Source organism: Prunus mume, linkage group LG5, assembly GCF_029339155.1.
Source record: "Prunus mume cultivar Tortuosa linkage group LG5, ASM2933915v1, whole genome shotgun sequence".
NCBI lineage: Eukaryota > Viridiplantae > Streptophyta > Magnoliopsida > Rosales > Rosaceae > Prunus > Prunus mume.
The window spans coordinates 5,189,898-5,209,161 of record NC_142702.1 but is presented as its reverse complement, the minus strand read 5'-3'; the positions used below and the strand labels follow the sequence as shown (position 1 = coordinate 5,209,161).

The following is a 19,264-nucleotide window of genomic DNA, read 5'->3' as shown; positions in this document are numbered from 1 at the left end:
TAAGACCAGTAAACCTCAACTTAACACCTCAACCCTACACATTTCAAAGATTTTGCGTAAAAATGACAAAAATGCCTCTAGGACCAACTCGGGGTCCAAAGCGGCCAAATCTCGTCCAAAATAATCTAAAACTGTGTCCTATACCCTGTCAACAGCGAAACAAGGCCAACGACACCCGTTATCCAAAAGTTACTATTTAGGTCCCGTGGAACTCACAACAACCGATACTTTAAACAAAATCTGCATCGACATACAACCTCGTATTGACTCAAAGCATATACCATCGGACTCGGGTTGAGAAATTGAATCGAATGGACTACAAATATGGTGTCGAAGGTTGGCTGTCGGAACAGCAACCACACGCCGCCACTCGTTAGATATGCAAGTCGGCTTGGCTGTAGTTACTGGTCATCATCTTCTAAAAAAAAATTATGCAAATTTCCCTTGTTTTTCTAGACTAAAACTCAAATTTTGTGAGACTTTTTGACTAACCAAAACTTAACGAAATTGGGCACAATTACAGTGACTTTGAAGCTTATTCCCTCTAATTTCTAACCTAACAAATTGCATTGAAAACGATGCTAAAACGAAGGAGAAAACCGGCTCCAAAATTAGACTCATGGCTGGTTTTTTGTAGAAAACATATTTTTTGTCCAAATTTTGGATATGTGTTTGATGTATCAAAATTCAACAAAATTCAACGAAACCAATTGTGTTTTGTTCCTTGCCACGTCTAGTTTAAAACCCAACAAATGGCTTCTTTACTCTCAAAGGAGTGGGAGAAAAAGAGAACCAAAGTAAGGCTCACGGACTGCAAATATCCAGAGAATGCAATTTTCTAGATTTGGTTTGAAGTCGTTTTCAACCATTCTCTCACTCCCAGGTTGTTCCTAAGGCTTCTAAAACTCTTCTAAATTTCATACCTATCATTACAACTCATTAAAAACTCAAAATGAAACCAAAATCATAAACACCCACACTTGCTCTATGCACCCAACCCGAAAATGAAAGTTCAAACTCTTCCAATTCAATTTCCCTATCCCTCAAGTGAATCGAAATATTCTTTAAGGGACTAGAATCACATAAACAAAAAGTTAAAAATCAAAAATTCATGATTTGACTCACCTTAGAGATTTTTTCCTCTCTTCCTCACCCAACTTCCATCTCCTTCATCCTACAATATTACCTTAACTTAAGCAATCATTACACTTAGCCTAGACTAGGTGAATCATCTCTAATAGGTGAACAACTCACCCCTAATTGAGATCAAAATCAGATTTTGAAAGAGAAGGTAATAAGGAAAGGGGGATGAATGAAGGGAAAGGAGGGTTTGCCTACACATTGCAAAGCTAAATATTTCTTCTCTCTCTCTCTCTCTCTCTCTCCTCTAAAAGAAATCAGAGAAGACCCCTTAGGTTAAGTGAGTCATCACTTTAGGCTGGTGACTCATCCTTTCATAATGGAGGATTTGAAAGCCTAAGGCAAGTGGGGAAGAATGAGAGGAGGGTGGGTTGATGCCCTCCACATTTCAAAAATATTTTTTTTTCCTACAAGGATATTTTGGTAATTTTTCATACATATATTTTGGTAATTTTTCATACATAGGGGTATTTTGGTAATTTTTCATACATAGGGGTATTTTGGTCATTTTGGCCAAAAATTCAGAAACGATTTCCTACGTTTTCGTTAAGTCAACTGCTATCGTACTACCTAAGAGTCATAATTGTCTCACCTCAATGTCTTAAATGTGCTTTGAAAAATTCACAAAATGTTATGTAAAGGCATTTTTGTCATACTTGAAATTAAACAAACTTAATCCAATAGTTTCAATCCAAAATCACTTGATGAAATACCCATAATTATTCTTCACTACAATATTATTTTTTTCACTAAAATAAAAAATTCCACTTTTAATTATTCAGGGTATTACATACTTAGAGGGAGTGGGTTAGTGGAGTCTAAGCCGAGCACTTGGATTACGTAAGATGACATTGTACGCATCTGCCGTTGTACAATTATTTACTTTTGTTTGCTTGGGAGTGGTTTAAGTTCAATGTTTTTCTGACCACAAATTTGTCTTCAGGAGTATTAGCCCTACTTTAACTCTTTGTCAAGTCCTGAATATTCTTTGGGGGAGGATGGGCTACCAATCATTTTCCAAAATTCTATTTTCTTGACAATACACATAACTCTCATTGATTTTATCACTGGGCAACTCGCTAAAAGCTATCCCATCCAAATGGTGAATATTTTTTACCACACCTGAGAATTTTTAATGGGTATATTCATTGGAGTTCCTTCTCATCTTCTACTATCTTTGTCAAAGGTTTAGATATAGTAATACTGACTTTGTATAATGGGTTTACCTTCAACAGAAAGGGCAACACTACGTGGTGCTAATCAATATGCATACTTCCTTTCGCATAAGGTCTACACTGACACTGTAAACAAACAAAGAAAAAACACTATTCCATACACGAATGGGAGGTACCATTCAAATGACCAACTTTGGATAAAAGTGAATTACAATGACTATAGGATCAAGAAAATTAAATATGGTACTGTCTTGTATAGGAGGCTTGTTGATTTTCCTTCTCGTACAACGCAGTCACGTGACACATGCTTTCAAATGTGCCAATATGAGGTGACTCGAGCCTATTACGATCAATACTCGGCTCAAGAAAGCATCCATGGATTCCACTATAAAGCATGCATTTCAATGGCTATTTAATCCTTATCTCAACTTCTCTATTTCCTTTTAAGGACAATATAGTCATTCTAAGCAGTTGGCCTCCTTTCCCTATAATTTCCCAACCTCCCTTTAGTCATTCCCTTCCAAATGGATTATTCCCTCTATTAATTCTCGCCCAAAGTCTGCAGATTTCCATTTCATTAACAAGCAAGCCTCTATTAGAAGAAGTAGAAGATGTCGAGGCACTTACTTGGAGGAATTGGGTCAGTGGAGTCTTCTCTTACATTTTAGAAGATCCGAATTGATGTTGAGGCACTTACTTGGAGGAAGTAGGTTAGTGGATTCTAACACTACAAGCATGTGAAATTGTTTATTATGTTCTTGTTAGAATATTTGTAGGTCTTCTTTGTAGGATTACAACAATAGTAGTTCAATGTTGGTATTGACTATTGAGTTACCAAAAATTATCAAATATGAAGCATTGTAGTTGTTCCTATATATTATTCTTGCATGAAATGAAGTAGATATTTCTTAGTTGAATTGATGATGCTGAAAGCATTTTAGTGTTCCTCTGCACTTTCATATTGTTCCTATCCTTATCTTGTTTCTTTTTGTAGAAGAAAATGATGGAAGATTATGAGAAGGCCAAACAAGAATTGGCAGAGAGTTCAGGAATTGAACTAGATCATATCACAGTCTCTAAACAATAGCAATTAGAGATCATGACTGTAGAACTTGAGGTTGCAAAGGGAAGAAGAATACAAGGCTTGGGCTCTAATCTACGAGTGGAGAGTTCACGTACGTGATCAAACTACTGCTACTTCTTCTTTGGTTACAAAGCAAAAGTTTGAAGAGCTTCAAGGCACAGTAAGTAAACTTTTGGGTGTTATCGAGTGGATGTAAACCCATGTGGGTTCTCTGCCCCCAGATATGGATATGGGTGTTCCTCCTCAACATGTTGGTGATCCAACCTATGGTGATGATAATGATGACAGTGTTGGTTTGGGTCACTAGTTTTTGGTTTTATTGAATTGTCTTGATGATATAAGCTTTGGCTAGTTTTTGGTTTTACTGAATTGTCTTGATGATATATATCCTCTTGTACAGCTAAACTTTTAAAACTTTTATTAATGTTAGTCAATTTTTGTTACTTTTATTTACCTAAATTTAATGATTTTCAAAATAATAACTTTTTTTATGGACTAATATAAAGTATAAAAGCTTAATAATATCCCAAAATTAAATATAAATGAAATTAATTAAAACAATAATGTATATTTTTGGTGACCATACATTTGGTTGCCAATATTCGCTGCAGTTCTACCAAAAGTGCATTTTGTGACCAAAAAAGCACACTTTTACAGATGAAATAACATGGTCGCAATAATTGAAAGGTGACCAAATATCTATTTTGTCTCGAAATGCCTTCCAATTCAAGGGAAATTTTGGCATTTGGGCACAAACCACCAACTCATTGGCGACCAAAAAGGATCCGATAAACGACGAACTATTTTGGTCGTGGAACCTCTTTGGCGACCGAAATATTGTTTGCTCGCTTATTATTTTAAGCCAAGAGCTTTCAGCGACAAACGTAACGACGAAACAAAATTGGACGATAATGATGCTTGGCGACAAAATTTGATCTTTTAGCCACCAACTGTGTTCATCACTAAAACGATTTTTCCTTGTAGTAAGTCGAGCATTTGGATCATATAAGATGACATTGAACGCATCTATCGTTGTAGAATTGAGGCTAAAACAAAGGTTTGTTAGAGTCATGGTAGACATCTACCTGTACTAGTTTATATGTGTTTATATTATTTAGCCAACTTTTTACTAGGGTTGGTAGTTTAGATAAAAAAAACTGCAAATACCGACCGAGGTTTTACCACATCTAAATAGCCCTATTACAAAAACCGACTGCAACATTTGGTTTATAAAACCGACGGCAATATGCGGTTGCAGTTCCACATATCTAAATAATGCAGTATACTACAAACCGCAATATAATTTAATCAATTATTAAAATAAATCCTTATAATTAGTTTATATTAGCTAACATAGGCTAGGACTTCATCATTTAGATGAATCTTTCTCTCTTCTCTCCTATTCTTTTCTTCTTTTTCTTTTTATTCTCTCTCTCTCTCTCTCTCTCTCTCTCTCTCTCTCTCTCATCTTCTTCCTCTCTGTGGGACTCACCTAGGCTTTGATTGTATTACTAATGAAGTGTATTCTCCGCCAATCTCTTGAAGTTCGCTCTATTATTATTATTTTTTAAATCTCAACCTTGAAGAAATATCATTTGAATATTTAGCGAATTAATATAACTTAATCAGATAATTAAACTTTTATCTAGTAGGAACCTGGGTTTCAATTAGTATTGCAAACTCATATGTTGTGTTAGTAATGTTGTTAGGTTGTTAATATTTCAACAGTATTTTTAAGCATGAGCAAATTCTTTTTTTTTTTATTTTGGATAGAAAGTTATGTAATGTTATGTTGTTCCTTATGCCGACAATTGCGGTATACCAACATACGGTATATCGCAATATGTCTGTCGGTTCATGGTTTGTCTTTTTAACATACCACAATATGTCGGTCGATTAACGGTTTCATTGAAAAGTTGCAGTAATCGAACCGCAACCGCTCATACTTTTTACAATGTCATTTCATGATCTATCTAATCTGAATTAACTAGAATTAACTTATGCAAATTATCTCATTGCCCAACATATAACTTATTTGAAATTTCAAATTCAAATACATGCGGGATAAAACGTAAGTTCAAACTATGGACATTCACACTGGCAAGTAGAGATCAAGGTCTTTGAGTAATCCAAAACAAGTCATAAAAAGCAAATTTCACAATGTGATATCAATACTCCCAAAACCACTAGACTATTTATTAATTAAAAGAGATTAATAAGTTTGATAAATACATATAGAATATTACATACAAATAATCTCTCTTTACATAGCAAATTAACTCCTCATGGTAGAAATTGATGAGCACTATATATAGCTTTCAAGTGCCATGGAACGAAAAACTTTAAAGTGATATTGTACAAAAGGAAAGTATACTAGATAGAGACTCAAGTGTCGTAATAGAGGCTTGAAATATTTAATAATACTAAATACTAAATATGAATATGTACCATTGGCATGACTAAGTCTACGAAATCGTGCTGTTTGGTCTTGTTAGTAAGTACAGAGGTTAAGCCATGCCTTAACATATTATATAATTGATTCATACACTTTTCTATCCCAAAAATCTCAAAAGCTTCCATTTCAATACGTACCTCCTCTCCAACAAGCTCAATAGTGAACTCAATGTCATGATGGGGAGGTAATCGAGGAAGGTCATATGGAAACACATCGAGAAACTGTTGCACCACTGGAATATTCCCCAATATCAATGTATTATCCTCAGTATCAATCACATGAGTTAGATATCTCGTACATCCCTTTCTAAGCAATTGTCTCGTCGTTAAGGATGAAATCAAGAAAGATGGGAGAATTCTACCCTCTGCACTAAAAGTTACCACCTGTTGTCCCTGGCTTCAAAACCGAACATCCTTGCAACTTCACAAACCAATCCATCCCTAGAATAAAGTTTAAGTCCACAATCTCTAAAGGAATTAGATTAGCCCCCAATACCACGCTTCCGACTTGAACATGACAACCTCGAAACACCATTTTTGCAACAAGGACATTCCTAGCGGGTAAGCATTGCCGAGTTTATTATCAATATCTTCATGTTTATCCTTCAAAGAAATATCCAGCTCTTATTGATATAATACATCTAAAACTTCACATTGCCACATGCCAAAATTATTAGAGCCTTTGAATCTATCAACCTCTAACCTTATATTAGCAACCGTATATAGATTTAAATGAAGATGAAGATGAAGTTAACAACTTCACCTTAACTGTTTCCTTTGTCTCTGGCCATCAAATCCACTCACAATCAACACCCAAGTCAGAACCAAAGTTCTAATACCAATTTGTTGTGGAGAAGGTGAAGGAAATTTTAAAAGATTGAGTTTCATTAAGCTACAGAGGTGAGATTACATTAAATATCTAGGCAACAGGAAGCAAAGATTGAATCTTTGAGCTTAAACAAAAGATAGGTGACATTCTTGAGTTGATCATCTTTTAGGAAAGACCTTATTTGGTTCCCCAAGAAATCACCAAGAGAGGTGACCTCTAATTTCTCCTCATTAATAAGGGAGGAATGTAAGATGCAATCTAGCTTTCTTTAAGTCAGGTGTATCAGATCTATTTAAGAAGAGTCCTATTTATTCACGTGACTCTCACATTTCTTTCAACTTCTATCTATTTTGTGTGAGCTACTACTATTTTGTCTTAGCTAGTCCATCATCAATCCCCTCAAGGTGTATCTCAATAAATCCCTGAATCAGCATATTTCATTGGTTTAAATTTCATAAGACTTTCTATACTTGCTTCTTACTTCCGCTTTGTTTTAGATGTTGTACTATTGGCTTTGGTTAAAAGTTTATCTGGAGGCATTCTCTCAGCCTCCTACCAAGCCAAAAATCTGGTCAATTTTATTTTTCTCTATGGAGCAAATTGGGCGGTTACTGGAGATTTGTATGCAAAATGGCTTGAACTCGGACCATTATCTGCTCCCATGTTTACTACAGGCTTGGATAAATTCATCACAAGGTGCAGGCAAAAATGCAATCCTACTAGACATCCCTAGAAGAACTAAGAATTTGGAAGGTAATATGAAGATTGGGTTTCACACTTTGCTGGGTATGCTTCTGCAGCACCTACTAAAACCAAAGCAATGTTGGAGTTACTTTACACTAAAGTGACCAAATTCTCAAGTGCATCGAGCAGAGTTGGGATGAGCTAAATTTGAAATCCCAGTCTCTTTCCTCTCATTCATCTATATCCTTCAATGTTGCCATTGTGAGAAGCCCCTTGTGTGGACTCGACTTGGTTACCAAGGTGCTTGACTCAACTAGGCTGATTAGTGCTCCACCTCGACTTGGAACTAGGTTCCAAATCGACTTGAAGTTGGGTTCCACCTCCACTTGAAGTGGGTTTTAGTCCACACCGAAATAACACCTAACCAAACTGCTAAAAATCCAAACAACTACACTCATCGGGTGGAATCCCCTCTTTTCCTTGCTGCTAGCCAAGCTTCTCCTAATCTCTCTCTCTCTCTCTCTCTCCTCCCCCTTTTAAGCCTTTACAATATATTAATTCCCTTACTATTTGATTTTCAAGAACTGTAATTAATCCGATTTTTCAATTTCAACAAGCATATGTTATAAGTCTACACATAACATAAAAAGAAAAGAGAATGATGTGGCTATAGAATCAAGATCGACTTGAAAAAAAACTTAAAATTGGATATGGTGCGGGAGAAACAAGAGAGAGGAAGGGAGAGGCAGAAAGTGATAGACATAGGGAGAGAGAGAGAGGCTTTGCTGGTGGCAAGGAGGGAGGAGAAGGGGTTGCCACTAGTGGGGTGTGGTGGTTATGGTGGCAACCACCTGACCAACCTCTGTTAGTGACTGTTGGGTTTTTTTTTTTCCTTCATCAATTTTATTTATTTTTTAATTTTATTAGAAATTAACATTGGTATGAAAAATTAACACTGTTATGTAGGTGGTAAGTAAAAAGACATGTGTCTAATTACATCGGGGAATAGAGAAGGCACATGCAAAATCAGTATAGTTGATCTATAGTCAAAATTTAGAGGGTTTTATGTAGGAGTGGGCATTCAAAACGGCAAACTAGAAAGTAGGGCTGGCAATGGGTCGAGTCGTGTCGGGATATTAAACGTGTCAAGAATGCTCAACTCGAACCCAACCCATTTAATAAACGCGTCGTGTCGGGTTCGGGTCGTCTTTTATCGTGCGGGTTTCGAGTCGTGTAACGGGTTGATAAATAATAACATGCATGTTACAAAAGTCACAACTGAAAAAATTTAAATAAAAAAAATAGAGAGAGGAGAGAAAATATAAGGAAAAGAAAGAAAAAAAAGGATAGAGAGAGGAGAGAAGAGAGAAGGAAAAAAAAAATAGAGAGAGAAGAGAAGAGAGAAGGAAAAAAAATAGAGAGAGAGAGAGAGAGAGAGAGAAGGAAAGAAATAAAAAAAAAAAAGAGGAGAGAAAACTAAAGAGAAGTAAGAAAAGAGAGGAGAAAAGAGAGAAGGAAAAGAAATTAAAAAAGAGAGAGAAGATAGACGGAAAAGAAAGAAAAAAAGAAGAAGAAAAAGAAACATTATAAATATCAAAAGGCATAATATATAATCACAAAGTTATATCTAGCATGGTGGATAAGGTGTTGGAGAGTAATGAGGATGGAGGGGGTTCGAAACCCCATATGTGTGTTTTGAAGTCTCTATTTCCCTATATTTTTTCGCGGGTTGGCGTGTCGGGTTACACGGGTACATGTATTTTAACGGGTTGACGACCCGTTTAATAAACGGGTCAAAACGGGTTGACTCGAAAATTACCCAATTATTAATTGTGCGGGTTGAATCGTGTTTTTTCCGTGCGGGTTTCGAGTCGTGTAAGTCGTGTAGGAAATTGCCACCCCTACCAGAAAGTCGAGCCAAAACGCATTGGAAAAACCACAAAAAAACTAAGTTGACCAAAAAGTCAAAAATCGGTCAATAAACTGAACCAGACTGGTTCTTGCTGGTTTCGGTTTCAATTCCATGCCTCCAAAAATCAAACTAGGCTGAACTGAACTGGCTTGAATATAATTAATATTTTTTATTTATTTTGTATATACACAGTGGGCCTCATTTTACCTCAACCTTCCATTCCCAGCTTCAAGCCTAAACAATTGAGCCTAAACCTATCAATTATACCTCAATCCAAACTCCAAGCCCACTCCAAAAAAAAGTACTTTTTGTTATCCCAAGATTGAAAATCATATTTTTCTTTCTTCCCCTTTTTCTCTCGTTGTCAGGTGGATCTTCTCTCTATTTCTTTTTTCTTTTATCTTCTTTTCTCTCACCTTGGCCGTCAGGTGCCTACTCTCTCTCTCTCTCTCTCTCTCTCTCTCTCTCTCCCCAATTTCCCAACTATTTTATTTTCAAGAACAGTAATTAATCTGATTATTCAGTTTCAACAAGCCTATGTTATAAATATATGCACAACATAATAAGAAAAGAGAATGATGTTGCTCTTGAATCAAGATCGACTTGAAGAAAATCTTAAAATTGGATATGGTGCAGAAGAAACAAGGGATAGGCTTTCCTGGTGGTATGGAGGGAGGGGAGGGGGTTGCCATTGGCGAGGTGCAGTAGTTGTAGTGGATGGATGTGGAGTTCAGTGGCAACCCTCGACCAAACCTCTGGCATTGGTTGTTGGGTTTTTCTTTTTTTCTTCATGAATTTTATTTATTTTTGAATTTTATTAGAAGTTAACACTGTTATGTAGGTGTTAAGTAAAGAAAACATGTGTCTAATTACATCGGGGATAGAGAAGGCACATGCAAAATCGGTACTTAGGATTTATACTCAAAATTTAGAGGATTTTATGTAAGGGTGGACATTTAAATTGGCAAACAGGAAAGCTGTGTCGAATCCCATTGAGAAAAAAAAAAAATTTGAGTTGACCAAAAAGTCAACAATCGATCAATAAATCGAACTGAATGATTTCGATTACGAACTGAACTGGCTTGAATATAATTATTATTTATTTATTTATTTTGTATATATGCAGTTGGCCTCATTTTACCTAAACCTTCCATTCCCAGCTTCAAGCCCAAACAATTGGGCCTAAACCTATCAAGTATACCTCAATCCCAACTCCAAGGCCACTAAAGAAAAAGTACTTTTTGTTATCCCAAAATTGAAAAGCTAAAAAAAGAAAAGCATGCTTTTCTTTCTTCCCTTTTTTCTCTTGTAGTCAGGTGGGCTTTCTCTCCATTTATTTTTTCTTTTTTCTTCTCTCTTTCTTTTCTTCTTTTCTCTCACCCTAGCCATCAGGTGCCTTCTCTCTCTCTCTCTCTCCCTCTTGAAGAAAACCCTAGCTGCTACTACTTCTTCATTTCTATCTTATTTCTCCTTCTATTTCTTACTCTCTTTTTGCGCATCGGTTGGATCTGTTTTGGTATTTTAGTCTTCTTTAGATGCTCCATTGTTTTTTGTAAAAGCGTTGTTGGTTGCGTTGGTTTGTTGATTGATCTTGATCTACGATTATTATGATTATTTTTTTATTTTCATTATTTATTTATAAAGGAAAAACAAATTATCAATTGGCCTTAGAGCTGGTTCAAACCGGAAAATTGAAACCGAATTTGATCTAAACTAGTCTGAGTTGGTTCGATTTAGTTAATGAATTTTTATATGAACTGAATGGAACCGGATTGGATGAACAATACGAATACCAATTTTGATTTTAGATGAAAACCAAGCCGAATCAGATCGTGTCCACCCCTAATTTGACGTGCAAATCTCATTTTAAATTTCTACTAGCAGTTGCGGAGTTGTAATTTCCACCAATGGATGGAAACAACATATACCGTTTGGTTCACGGAATGAATTTGAGGGGAAATCATTTCCCATGTCATTTCCCAAGGGATGAGAAACGGAAAATTCATTTCCCACGTTTGGTAATGCTGAGAAAGTAATCGGGAGATAATACTTTATTTCCTTTCCCATGTTTGTTTTGAGTAGGAATGGAAAACAAAGTTCGTATAAATTTTCAATTATACCTATATTAAATTAAATTAAAAAAAATGCATTAAATGATATATTGTAATTCTAAATTGTTAATAGGGACAAAATGATCATGAAAAATGTATATTTAATGTTGGTTCATTTCAAACTTTCTATGAGCGAAAACAAAACCCAACTTACAAAACCCAAGTTGGGAGAATGGTTTTACTTTCTCCCTACTTTCCCATGAACCAACGGCCGTGCAAATCTCAGCACATTTTGAGTGAAGATGACCCGCTTGAAGACATGGACCCAAGTAAAACATCAGGTTTCCGATTGCCCTAACCCTCCTATTTTTTTGGTTCGAAATCCCTAACCCGCTTCAACTGAGAGACCCAAGCTCCCTTTTGGCTCGAACTTTTTTATTCAACATGCTCAAATTTCTCAGTTTGTTGCTTCAAATTTGAACCCTCTTGGATATTTTCATCTTCTCTCTTCGTCTGCAAGAACCAAACCACTAGCATTTTTCATAAACCCGCTTCAGTCAAAGGTGGTTTATTCAGCATAAGAAAGGTACATATTTCTCCATTTCTCAGTTTGCTATGGCACTGATAAAATTGGAATTGAAAAAAGGCATTTAATTCAAGAGACATCGATAATTGCTTATCTTGAATTCTCTTGTTTTGGGTTCTGGGTTTTTCCCAGTTGTCGAAAACTTTGACTCTCAGGTTTTGTTGTCAACCCACTATTTATTTGCTACTGCATTCACTCTTTATGTGCATTTCTCTATCTTCTAGGATTAGAGTTAGGGTCAGTTCTTCGATTTGGGGCGACAGTGATGTACCCTGATCCTCAACAGCAGCATCAGCATCAGCATCAGCAGGAAAGTGGAGAATTTCACAGGAGGCCCCCGCCTCCAGCGCCAGTGATGCGTCAGTCGTCGGCTTCTTCGACTAAAATGGCCCCAGAGTATCACCACCCATCTGGTCCCGCTCCTCCTCTTCCTCCTTACGATGGTTTGTACCAAATTATGCCTTTTGGCTTTCTTATTTTGGTTTTGTTCTGTTTGGTTTCTAGGAAAACGGAAAGGAAAATAAAATAAAAGAATTTCAAGTGTATGGAAGTGTTTTACCTAGTGAAGTCAAGTATGTAAGGAAATCCTAGAAAAGATTTTGGTTGCATTTTACTTCTTTTATTGACTGGGGTTTTCAACTTTGAAATTTACATCTTTAAAGTACACGGTTTTGAAGGAATGAGTTGTAAATTAGACCCTAGAACTGGTTTTGCATCCTGAGGTTTTTTAAATATGCAATTTACAAGGGCGTGCCAGTGAGGCTGAAGGTGTAAACGATCGTTGGAAAGTGGCCATAGAATTTTGTTAGAAGTTTAGTGTAGATTATGATTTTTCCGTTTCTTTCTTAATGGACGACAAATGGCATGTCTGTTGCAGCTCATCCCGACGGTTTTGCTGCAAAAAGGATGAGAAAGCTTACCCAGAGGAGAGCAGTTGATTACACTAGCACTGTGGTGCGATATATGCAGGTGAAGTTGAATTGTTTGCATTATAGTTTGGGTTTTCTTTCTTTAAACCTTCTTGCGGTTATCATTTCAGCAAGTAATCATCCTCGAATCTTAACATTTTATGTTATCTAGCCCAGTGTATCTTTACATTTTGCTGAAATCCTACAATATGGGTCTTTTTTCTGCTTAAGGAAAGCTTTTAAGATGACCGTGATTTATATATTTGTAGCTAATTAATTTCTGGGGTTGCTCTTGGTTATAGTTGTATAAGTTCATACTGACTCTATTTTTTTTTTCCTCTTAAAATCCTGTTTATAAAAAAACAAGATTTAATTAATAAAATGGAAATTTACACCACTAACCTAATTGTGTTCCATGTCTCGATTCTTACATGTTGGTTCTGGGTTGACTACCATCTCACATATGGTGTTCGTGCCATCTTTTCGGTATTCTAGTGGTGTAGATTAGACATGTATTATAGACTTTAATGTTCTTATCTATCTCGATCTCGTATATTCATCAGAACTTCAGAAGTTATGATACTACATTTAAATATTGTATGTCAGGAATTCCTTGTATTGTACCATTCCAATTCCTTATCATGTCCTTTTTCAAATGATACAAATAATATGATATCAAGAAGGATCCAAATCAGCGAAGTTCTTAAAATTTTGCTTTATTCTCCTTTTTGATTTGGTCCAATTTGAAACTCATCCCTTCCAATTTTTGCTTTCCTCCAGAATGCTTATTAATAAATATACTATACTGTATTGTCTAAATCAAATTTCTGATTCTCTTCTATCAAGATGCCTTGGTGATAGTTTTCTTCTTCTAATCTAACTCTAATGCTCCTAGTATGCTGCATGAGGATTAATCAAACAAATAGGAAATCAAGTGGTTGGTGAGCCATCGTTAGTTTTTCTTTCTTGGTCATAATATGTACTGTGTTCCCTTGACTTGTAGGTTTCTGTAAAGTTTTCTTATGTTTTCAATGCCTCTTGTGTTGTAATTCTGTACAGGTAGAAATTTCAAAATCTCCCCATAAAATGAATGCAAGCCACTTGTTCGACAAAATGTTTCAGACATGCAATTGAGCGTTGTTCTGACTATAACTGGATGCATGCCCGCATTTTATTTTTGAACAGGGCCTCATAAAGCTCAAAGGTGGCCCTGCCCCCTCTCTAGCAATAGTCGCAGCAGCAACATTTTCTTCTATGTCTTATGAAAAAAGGCTCACTGTTACCAGAAACGCTACCCCCCTCACTGCTCACCTCCGCGATAAGGTGCAAAAGGTCCTTGTGCAATCAGACACTCATTCAAACTCAGAAAAAAGTCCTGGCGCAGCAGCTGATTATGGTAGAGCTTCAGAAAGAATACAAGAATTTGCAGATCACTCCATGGTTGCTACTGCTAATGGTGATATCAATAGTGGCATTCATGAAATGAAATTGGCAGAAAACTTGGCCAATCTTGTAGAGGAGTCTTCTCATATGGATGAGAGAAGACCCAAAAGCCGAATGGAGCTCAAGAGGTCTCTTGAATTGCGCATAAAGAAGAGGGTGAAGGAACAATACATCAATGGGAAGTTTCGAAACCTAATGGCAAAAGTCATTTCCAATCCAGAAACTCTTCAAGATGCTTATGATTGTATTAGACTCAACTCAAATATTAACATAGCATTCAATGATGATAATACCTCTTTTGATTCTATTGCTAAAGAGCTGTGTTGTGGGAGTTTTGATGTTAATGCCAATACCTTCTCTATCTCAAAAAAGGGTGCAAGGGAAGAAGTTTTGGTACTTCCCAATATAAATCTGAGGGTCATTCAGGAAGCAATCAGAATTGTTTTGGAAGTTGTTTACAAACCTGATTTCTCTAAGATTTCACATGGTTATCGAAGTGGGAGGGGGCATTCTACAGCTCTGAAGTACATCAGCAAGGAGATTTCTAATCCTGATTGGTGGTTTACATTGCTCATAAATAAAAAGCTTGATGCTTGTATACTTGGTAAACTTATAACCGTGATGGAGGATAAAGTAGAAGACCCTAGCCTCTATGCTATGATCCAAAGCATGTTTAATGCCAATGTGCTCAACGTGGAGTTTGGTGGTTTCCCAAAAGGTCATGGCCTTCCACAGGAGGGCGTATTGTCTCCTATATTAATGAATATTTATCTCAACCAATTTGACCATGAATTTTACAGATTGTCAATGAAATATGAAGCTCTCAGTCCAAGCTTACATTCTGATCAAAAGTCCCAGTCTAAGCTGCGCAGCTGGTTTAGGAGACACCTGAAAGGTAATGATCTTGGCTGTACCGGTGAAGAGAGTTTTAGCATAAGGGTCCATTCTTGTCGTTTCATGGATGAGATATTTTTTTCAGTGGCTGGTTCTAAGGATGCTGCTCTTGATTTCAAATCTGAGGTTCTAAATTACTTGCAGAAGTCTTTGCACTTGGATGTGGATGATCGAGCAGAGTTATTGTCATGTCAAATGCCGCATGGGATCCGCTTTTTGGGCACTTTAGTTAGAAGAAATGTAAGAGAAAGTCCTGCTACAAGAGCAGTCCACAAGTTGAAGGAAAAAGTTGCTTTATTTGGTTTACAAAAAGAAGAGGCCTGGAATGCTGGGACGGTTAGTATAGGAAAGAAATGGTTGGGTCATGGTCTGAAGAAGGTAAAGGAGTCGGAGATTAAGCATTTAGCTGACTGTAGGTCTGTTTTGAGCCAAATTTCCCATTTTCGTAAATCTGGTATGGAAACTGATCATTGGTACAAGCACTTGCTGAAGATATGGATGGAAGATGTCAAAGCCAAAGCAGCAGAGAGTGAGGATGCTATCCTGTCCAAGTATGTTGCAGAGCCAGCTCTACCCAAAGAACTAAGAAACTCCTTTTATGAATTTCAGAGACAGGTGAAAACGTATGTTTCTTCTGAGACCACTTCTACTCTTTCCCTTTTGCCAAGTGCTGCTTCTTCCACCGAATCTGTCATTATCACTGAGATAATTGCTCCTGTTAATGCCATTAAAAAGCGTCTCCTACGATATGGATTGACCACATCTGATGGTTATCCCCGCACATCCGCTTTGCTAATCTTACAAGATAATGACCAAATCATTGATTGGTTTTCAGGTATTGTTCGCCGTTGGCTTAGATGGTATGCCGAGTGTGATAACTTTAATCAGGTAAAGCTCTTGATTTCTAATATAGTGAGAAAATCTTGCATTCGCACTCTAGCAGCAAAGTATCGTGTGCATGAAACTGAGATAGAGAAACGTTTTGACACAGAACTAAGCAGAATTCCGTCTACCCAAGAAGTAGAGCAAGAGATGGTAAATGAGACATCAGATGCTCAATCTTATGATAATGATGAGGCATTAACGTATGGAATTTCATACAGCGGCTTATGTTTACTCTCACTCGCAAGAATGGTAAGTGAGTCACGTCCTTGCAATTGTTTTGTAAATGGGTGTATGGCTCCAGCGCCAAGTGTTTATACTCTTCATGTAATGGAAAGGCAGAAGTTTCCAGGCTGGAAGACAGGGTTCTCAAGTTGTATTCATCCCAGCTTGAATAGACGGAGACTTGGGTTGTGCAAGCAACATTTAAAGGATTTGTATCTTGGTCATATATCACTTCAGTCCGTCAATTTTGGGGTATGGAAATGACTGCATTCAATTAAATATATCTTATTGAGCTATGGATAATTTGGGTATTAAAGCTCATTGATTTTGAAGCTTTCAATGGAGGCTTGAAAGTGCCAAGATTTCTCTCAGATGGCTTTGTAGTGTGTACCTGAAAAATGATGTCTGAATGCTTGTTGAGCCATTTACACGAAAAAACATGGTAAGTTACTTATTTTGTGGACGTTCTGATTTTTACCGTCAGAAGCAAACATGGTTTAGTTGTCACTGAAATATGCATTTGTTCATTTTTCATAGTTTTGCTGAAAGGTTGTTATTTAATTTTTCATCAATTAAATGTTTGTATGTTATATGAACTAGGATAGGTTTTCATGACATCAAAGTAATTTAATAATTTATATTAAATTCAATAAGGACAGCTGTCATTTTTTGGGTTTGTTTATAGAAATTCAATTTTGTAGAGTTTATTTATAATATTAGTGCTAAGAATGGGTATATCACTAAATATCTTTTTTTTTTTGGGGTGTGTAAAGGGGTTTGATGAGTATTTTGGGGTCACATTCCATTGCAAATTGTGTGCTCCTATTACCACTCCTAATTGCTCGAACTTTCTTCCTTTTGTTTTTTGTTTTAAAAAAAAAAATTACAAATATGGTCTTGCATAGAATTACTTAAAACAACACATATATTTAATCAAATGTGATATGATTTACGTGGTATTAATTTTTCATGAATTAAAAATTTAATTTATTTTTCTCTCGGCTTAGTGTAGGTTGTGATGCTTTCTCGTAGCTTTTCTTTGCATTAAATGAACCCATTTGTTTCTTCATCTGTCACTCCGAGGAGCATCCACACTTCACAACATCCTAAAATTTCTGTAAAGGTTTCAATTTTTATTATTATTTATTTTTAATACAATCGATATTGGGGGAAGGGAATAGAATCTAGGGCTTTGGGTGTAGAGGTAAATGATTTTTACAGCTTCAGTTACAAGCGCCCTGCAAACGGGTTCAAAAATATTTGACTAAAGAGATTGGGTAAAAGTTCTGTGAGGTTTTAAATAGATTCTCTCCAAAAAAATTGCACATTATTTTCTGTTCTTGTAAATTTGAGAACGACCCACCAGCAGCAGGATTGTGAATTGAAAGGTTTTAGTTCTCCAACGCCATTCTCTTTTCTCATTGTATGTTACATCACCAAAGTTCAAAGGGAAAATAATACTACTTTGAACGATGATGAAGCTGCATGTGAATTGTGAAAGTAGCTTGTTTTCATATCCTCAACCCAATCTGCCCGGAAAATGCATGCACATCTTCTTCTGGTAAGCAGTTGGAATGCATCAGTGTTTTGAAGCTACAAATTAAAGTGGGGAAATAGAAAGACATCATCAAGATTTCATCGAATCAGAAAAAAATGGGAAGAAGCATCCACCAATATTTTATGTAAGATATTTCTTTCTATATATTAATAATACCTCCATAATTTTTCAAGCTCTCAGTGATCAGTATTCTGTATTGAGGAGCTTATGACCAAATATATTAAACTTGCAAAGAATGGGGCCTCTTCCAGGTTTTAAATTGTCTCAATTCATAATATATATATATATATATATATATATGCGTCTACAATTCATAATATAACATTACATTTTAGAAGGGAAAAAAATCTCTTGAAGTCCAGTACTAACACTATGCTCTATTTTTAAGTTAAAAATTGATAACGCACTAAGAACCAATTAGAAAGTGACAAGTGGCTAATTGAGGGCTTTTTAGTTAGAACAAATTGAGCTAATTGGGGTGAATATTGGGTTGAAATCGAAATTGTGAGGTATAAGGAAAATCAAAAGGCCAAACAAAATTCAAATGAAATCAATAACTTACCAATATATTGGGCTATATTTTTGCGCCTATACTAGATTTCCGCATGGAAATTTGGGAAATTTTTTAAAAAATAGTATAGTGTTAGTACCACTTTGCAAAACCCAAGCGAATGTGTCGTATAGCAGTGTAGCTCGGAAGTCCGAGTGTGTGTCCACATAGAGTGGTGTAAAGAAAATAACATAGATGAAAAAGAACAATTGTGTTTAAGAAGTAGATTTAACCAAGATTCAATTAAAATAAAATTTAATTGATTAAAGCACTAAGGCATTGGGATTCAACTTTTAACATAAGCATGCAACTCTTATTAATTTGATCCACAAAATATTTTCCACTGTAGTTTTTAAAAATAATTAAAGCTCTGTTTAATTTCCTTTAGAAGTATTCTAAGCATAACTTATACCATTGGTAACAAACTATCAAAAAATAATCTTCGTCGAAATTCTATTAATTTTAGTAATTATTTCATCTTTTAAAAGCATGAAAGTTTTTTACTACACAATGGGAAAAACATGATTGAACCCATAAAATAGAATATCAAACATTCATCAATTAATTAAAAAGAAAAATTACAAATTCCATTTGAACAAAACTACAAATTCACTTTAAAGCATAAGTTTGGATCAAACTAATAAAAATTACATACTCATATTAAAAGCTTTCTCTCTAGCCTTAGCTAGGGAGTTAGTTTCCCATAAAATAAAACTAAAGAAATTAAAACTAGAATTGGAGGAAGGAGAGAGAGCTCAAGAGAAGATTGTGAGCTTGGTGTGTGTTTTGAAGCTTGAAGACTTCTCTATTTATAGGGCTAAGAAGGAGAAACATCATAATGGATTCTAACACCATCATTTCTATTTTAATGCAATACCTAACTCCGACT

At 35.9% G+C, this 19,264-nt stretch overlaps 1 protein-coding gene across 3 annotated transcripts; it reads left to right on the top strand.

Moving 5' to 3' along the window:
* The first annotated feature begins 11,571 nt into the window (after window positions 1-11,571).
* LOC103343175 (Intron maturase, type II family protein) lies at window positions 11,572-16,803 on the top strand. 3 transcript variants are annotated; one of them, XM_089053092.1, is made up of 5 exons: window positions 11,572-11,915; window positions 12,140-12,358; window positions 12,793-12,884; window positions 14,009-16,048; window positions 16,152-16,290. In XM_089053092.1, exons 2-5 carry the CDS (start codon window positions 12,181-12,183, stop codon window positions 16,155-16,157), a joined length of 2,316 nt encoding a protein of 771 aa, XP_088909218.1. In that variant the 5' UTR covers window positions 11,572-11,915; window positions 12,140-12,180; the 3' UTR covers window positions 16,158-16,290. The 3 variants fall into 3 exon arrangements, with proteins under 3 accessions (XP_088909218.1, XP_088909216.1, XP_088909217.1); XM_089053090.1 differs by having other exon boundaries at window positions 11,574-11,915; window positions 14,009-16,803; XM_089053091.1 differs by having other exon boundaries at window positions 11,575-11,915; window positions 13,883-16,803.
* The last annotated feature ends 2,461 nt before the right edge of the window (window positions 16,804-19,264 follow it).